Source organism: Cystoisospora suis (assembly GCF_002600585.1).
Source record: "Cystoisospora suis strain Wien I chromosome Unknown contig_1715, whole genome shotgun sequence".
NCBI lineage: Eukaryota > Apicomplexa > Conoidasida > Eucoccidiorida > Sarcocystidae > Cystoisospora > Cystoisospora suis.
This window is the reverse complement of record NW_027154515.1, coordinates 39,361-44,978: the sequence shown is the minus strand read 5'-3', so window position 1 is coordinate 44,978 and position 5,618 is coordinate 39,361. Positions and strand designations below refer to the sequence as shown.

The 5,618-nt window shown below is 43.6% G+C and overlaps 1 protein-coding gene across 1 annotated transcript; it reads right to left on the bottom strand.

Moving 5' to 3' along the window:
• Nucleotides 1–247: 247 nt before the first annotated feature.
• Nucleotides 248–3,381, bottom strand: CSUI_003794 (coiled-coil domain-containing protein 173; the record flags this gene model as incomplete). Its single annotated transcript, XM_068063989.1, has 3 exons — nt 2,566–3,381; nt 1,585–1,815; nt 248–853 (listed from the first exon to the last, which is right to left on the bottom strand). The coding sequence occupies exons 1-3, from the start codon at nt 3,355–3,357 to the stop codon at nt 248–250; spliced, it is 1,629 nt and encodes a 542-aa protein (XP_067924038.1). The 5' UTR covers nt 3,358–3,381.
• Nucleotides 3,382–5,618: the final 2,237 nt, after the last annotated feature.

Sequence of the window (5,618 nt, the reverse complement as noted above, 5' to 3'; positions counted from 1 at the left end):
CATAGATATGTACAGATGCTCTTACTCATAGCCGATGATATTGAGTGGTCTCTTTGCATGCAGTTGTTTTCCTTCTGAGAAGAAGAAGAATGGAACATCCTTACACATGGTCTCACCTATACTCGCCCCCACTCGTTCCTTCTTTCTTTTGCTCTTTCTTCTATGTCTCCATTCGTTCTTTGCTTTCATATCTTTTCATCTCTGTCAATGTTTCATGTCCTTTAGTCTCTTCTTCGTGTTGTTCATATCAGTCTTTATCATTTTCTTCTTCGTCTTCAGCATCGCTAGGTAGAGGTAAGTTAAAGAGATTATTCGAGCCTTTATGTTTTAGACCTAAGCTGGATTTCTTCTGAAGCGTTTTCATTCCCGAAGAGACGAGGTATCGATTCATAGCAGAGACAATCGATGCTGCATCTCGGCCATCATCGATAGCTCTTTGTACGCATTCCTCTGTAAATCGTTCTAGGGCCGTTTCTTTCTCAACGAGTTTTTCATACGCATGGTTGAACTGTCTCTTTTCTTCTTCTCTTTCTTCGTGACGGCGTTTTCGACTTTCGAGAATCTGTTGCTGTTGGATTTCTGCGGTTTCTTTATATGCACGAATTCTCTCCTGACGCGCCTCTTCTTCAGCTACTAGAGCCTTTTTACATTCGTTGATCGCATGCTGTGTTAGCTCTCTATCTTGACGTTTTCTCTCTTCTTCAAGTTCTCTCTTTCTTTGAATCTGCATGCGTCGATGTTCCTTCATCATGCGTTGTTGTGCTTCTTTCTGCAAACGAGCATTTTCTTCTTGGCATGCAGCCTTGCGTTCTTGTTCTTTCACATCCTTACAAAGTCGCTTCTCTTCTTCTTCCTGGGGGACATCACCGACGGCACGCATCGCTCAACTGTACATAGGTACATGGCCCATAGGTTCTATACATAGCAGTAGTACAAACCTTCGCAGAACGCATTGTCATAGCGGAGACTTATGTTTCTGCTACACCTATACACATATATATAGATAGGTAAATAGATATACGTATAATAGCAAGAGCGTGTGTGTATATATGCGGATCTATACAGCCACAGATAGGTGTAGTTGTTTACTCATTTCCTCATGTACGAACTTGCAAACAGATGCGGATAAAAAACTATTTGGAGAGAAAGCCTTTTCACTTTTCTCGGCTCTAGCAGGAAATCGATACTCACTGACACAGTGGAACAGTGGGTATCAGAATTCTAGCCAACACAAAAGCTTCGTGGTTCACGTCGGCCAAGCACACACAGAGAGCCTGTTGTGCGAACGTACATCCAACATGTCATCAGGTGTACATACACCTTGCGTCTCGGGTGTACATACACCTCGCATCTCGGGTGTACATACACCTCGAGCCTCTGGTGTACGTTGACCTTCCGAGACAGGAGTGCATACCCTTCTCCAGTCCGGTGTGCAGTCACCTCACATGTCCAGTGTGCGTCCAACGCCTAGCACCCCGATGTTACCTACATACACCCCGTGTGTACAGGCCTAGTGCAGTCTGTTTCTTATCCTATAAGAGAGAGAAAGAAGTCTGAAGGTGAAAACACTGTCAAACTTCTCACTCGCAGCTTGGTGAGATGAGCCGTTTGTGCATCAGTAAGAATTTGTCTTTGTCGTGCTTGCTCTTTACGTAGTTCTTCGTCTCGTTTCTTGATGACTTCATCTTTCCTTTCTTGTTCCATTGCATACTTGGTAGCCGCTTCAAGTTCTTTCCGTTCTTTTTCTTCGTGTTCTCGTCTAAGTCTTATCATCTCTAGATGTTCACACAGTAAATCTTCTTGAGCCTGTCTATGCTGTATGTACACAGTACACACATGGAGGGGGAGACCGTTGTGTTTGTATGGAATAAAGAGAAACACTCGGCACTGTTAATACTAGCTAACCCTCCTATGGGTGACCTCTCCTTTCCTTGTGAGAGGACCCCCCTCCTAGGAATCTTAGAAGATGTTTGAAGCCACATACAGCTTGTGTAAAAAGGACTCTATTATCCCTCTGAGCGAATACATACTTTATGCGGAGCAGAAGAAGCAAGAGAAGAAGAAAGGAGTCCGTTCTACGAAGAATCTGAGAGAGAGCCTTCGCCATAGTCACTGACACTCTACCCAACTGTCAAAAGGCAAACATTGTCCGGGACGAGCAGACCGTTACACCTTCTTTATCTGCATCGTCTTTGTTCAATCGTTCTCTCTGTCTATGATAGGCAAGAGGCAAGGGAACGTGAAGAATAAGAAGATAGAAGATGAAGTAATGTGTAGGTCTGTCTATCTTGTAGATGTAACTACACACGATACGTAGACATGTCTAAGGGAGACATATTGTGTATGATGGGTTATATCATCTCATCCATGCACAGGAGGAGGCCGTATGGACGGCTTGCTTAGCTCTCAAACCCATTTGTCTATCTGCTTGGAGATCTTCTTTCTTCATCTATCTATATGAAGGTGAAATCCTGTAGACATATAGATAGATACATATGTATCTGTATCTAGGATCTTCTTCTTCCTCCTCTGTGTGTGTGTCTTGGATGAGATAGTTCGTCATACAAGGAGTCGTTTTTCTTGCTTTTGAGCTGCAGCTCTTTCTAGATCGGCTGCGGCTTTTTCCCTGATAAGACGTCCTTCTTCTTCTTTTTCTTGTTTGGCTTGAAGAGCTTTCTGTTGACTTTCGTGGAATTGAAGAAGACGTCCTTTCTTGAGTTCTTCGACTTTCTGTCTATGTTGTTCTTTCATGCGAAATTCTTTTTCGAGTTTTACCCTTTCAGCCTCCTCTAAGATCTGTTTGAATCGATCTTCTCGAAGATTGTTGAGATCGGTGATGGCTTGTTTCCATCGATTCTGTTCTTTCAAGGCGACTAGCCAATCGCTATACATCAATCCTGTCCTTAGGGCTCTACATCTTTCTGTCTCATTTTCAAGCATTCTTTCTGCTCGTTGGACGAGTTCACTTCTTCTCCGTTGTTTGAGAATTGCTTCTTGTTGATCAACAAGAATGCGAGCATTTTCCTCATCTTCGAGTCTCTTAATCTTTGCTTCAACTCTCTTATTAAGATTAGACTGAAGGGTATTGCTCCACCCTTCAACTAACTTCATAGACCGTGCGTGATCTTCACGTCGTTTCTCGGCATCTGTGGCACGCTCAGGTGAGATTGTTTTCATATGACCTCCTGAGATAAGACTTTTGATCTGGTTCCATTCATCATGTGTTAAGATGGTTTCTTTCTTTCCACGACTTTTGCTATCATTCTTATCATAAGGATGACAGGTCACGCCTCCCCCTCCATGGTAGGGAAGAACCGTGCCATCTGCGTCTTGGACGTATCCCCCGTATGACGCCATAATTCTTAGGAGGTGGGAGATCAACTCAAGTTAACGGAGGGAAAGAAAAGAGCTAGATAAAGAAAGAAGAAGTAAAGATTCTTCTTGGCCTATCTCACCAAGTCTGTAAGGAAACAAAGCATCCATCCATATTCACACGTAGATACAGATCCTTTCTCTCTCTTTCGCACGGGATACATACATACATACAGTAAGAAGTGTGGATGAGAAATGGTTTCAAGCACTTGCTACAGTCTACCACTTAGAGACTGTGGAGAAGATGTAAGAGTCTATGCGATCACACCTAAGAGTAGGGCAGGTGGGAGAGGGCGGGATATGCGGCTTGAGGGAGATAGAGGATTTGTCATGAAGAGGATGACGAAGATCAACAAAAGACTCGTTTTTCAAAACGCGTTGTGCGATAATCTTCTCTTCTTTTCCAAAAAGATCGATTTAACAGAAGGAAAAAGTTATTCGATTAATTATAGAGTCTGGAGAGTAGCCTTGCTAGCATTATTGCCCATCTACGAGGTCTTCAGAACGCCCTTGCGACAGGCATGCAAGGCGGTTAGAAATTCTTGGAATAAGGAGACAACAAAGGAAAAGGACCTCTTGGGTGTCTCGATCCTGGCTTTGCCTTCTCTTCAAGAGCCCCAGACTCGGGTGTCTGCGATGTGATAGACGGAGAAGAAGTCCCAGAGATCACGTTGATGAGATTGCTCCTGCGAAGAGACGAGACAGGAATAAAAAGAGGTGGAGACGGTAGTAGTAGTAGTAGTCGTACGAGTCGTGTCGGATTGTATGGAATGGTTAGATGGTAAAGAAGAGAAGAGTCAATCAGAGAAAGGCGTACCACCGACGGGGTGTACATACACCTGAGGTGGTGTCACCCAGTATGGATGATGACAAGAGAAACACGCGCAACAAGTACTGGCAACCATCAAGACTCCTAATAGTAGTCCGAGCATGCAAAAGTAGAACGCTTACGAGAGACGATGGCCCCACATCTTCGAAATGAAGAGAAGCTTTCTTTCAGTGAAAAAGTAGACGTCTCTTAACGCTCATCATGCGATACGCGCGAAGACCGCTATAGCTTCTTTACGCGCCGGCCCGTCTTCCTTCTGCACTCCGATTGGACTCTTCTAAGTGGAACGTTTGAAGTTGATCAAGCACACGATTCTCTCTCCCACTGTATCTCACTTTCTCTATGGCCTAGACTACCCGTTTTCTGAAGAAAAGTTCTGAACTATCTTCATTACCAAAATGGTCGACGTAAGCCGCGTCAACCGGATGGCACCATACTCATGGGGAAAGACGGAGAAAGTGACGGGTGTCTATTTCTATCCGAAGTTTTTTTTTTTTAGACTTTCTCTATCACCTCCAACAGATGCTTTTCAACTATCCAAGCGGCTGATCTATATCACGTGATTCAAGACAAGAGAGGATGAATGGTCTCTTCTGATCTCTTATGGATAGAGCACCTATGAGGTAGTAGTGGAAGTCACCAAGCCTAGATCTCTTCAACAGTCTACGACGTGAAGGAAATGTAGCTTGAATGAAGTTAAAATAACTTTCAGTAGGAGAGCTCGTCTTTCTTGGATATGATCTAGCAATGAGCACCACTTAGAGAGACTGATAGCTCTCTCTCCTTTGGTTATCTTCAAAGTGAAGAAGAAAGGAAAAGTCTTTTGTCAAGTATCTATCCTCTTCATTCTTTCTCTATGCTCATCATCGGTGCACTCCTACCCTTTCTCTGTATAATTTTTCTCTGGAAGTGGTTTATCCATCCGAAAAGAGAAGGATGTTTCCAGGAAGTTCATTCGCTTCTCTCTCGGTGAAGGAGAGACCTGAGATATGAAGCGAATCCCCTTCTCTCGTTGTCTCTCTCTCTCTAGATAAGATAGAAAAGAAGCACACCTTTCTACATCATGGGCGTCCTATTTTTGCCAGACATGTCTTTCATAGATGATACCTGTGCACCTATTTTTCTCTGAAGAATTCAAGAAAGAAATGAAACACCAATCTAAATCCCGAGAAACAAGAGAACCAAGAAAAGAGAAGAAATCTTCTTTCCTTCCCCGTGACGACCTTCTCTCCCTTCACTTTCTCTCGCCTCTTTTCTTTACTTCCTCCCGCTTCCCTGCGGTGCTTCTTTTCTCCTCCTCCTACTACTGCCAGACACACAAGAAGATCGATCATTCGAAATTCCCTTCAAAGAGGAAGAATTTGAAGATAAGAAAAACGATTTCGACCAAAGAACAGTCACATAGGAGAAAGACAAG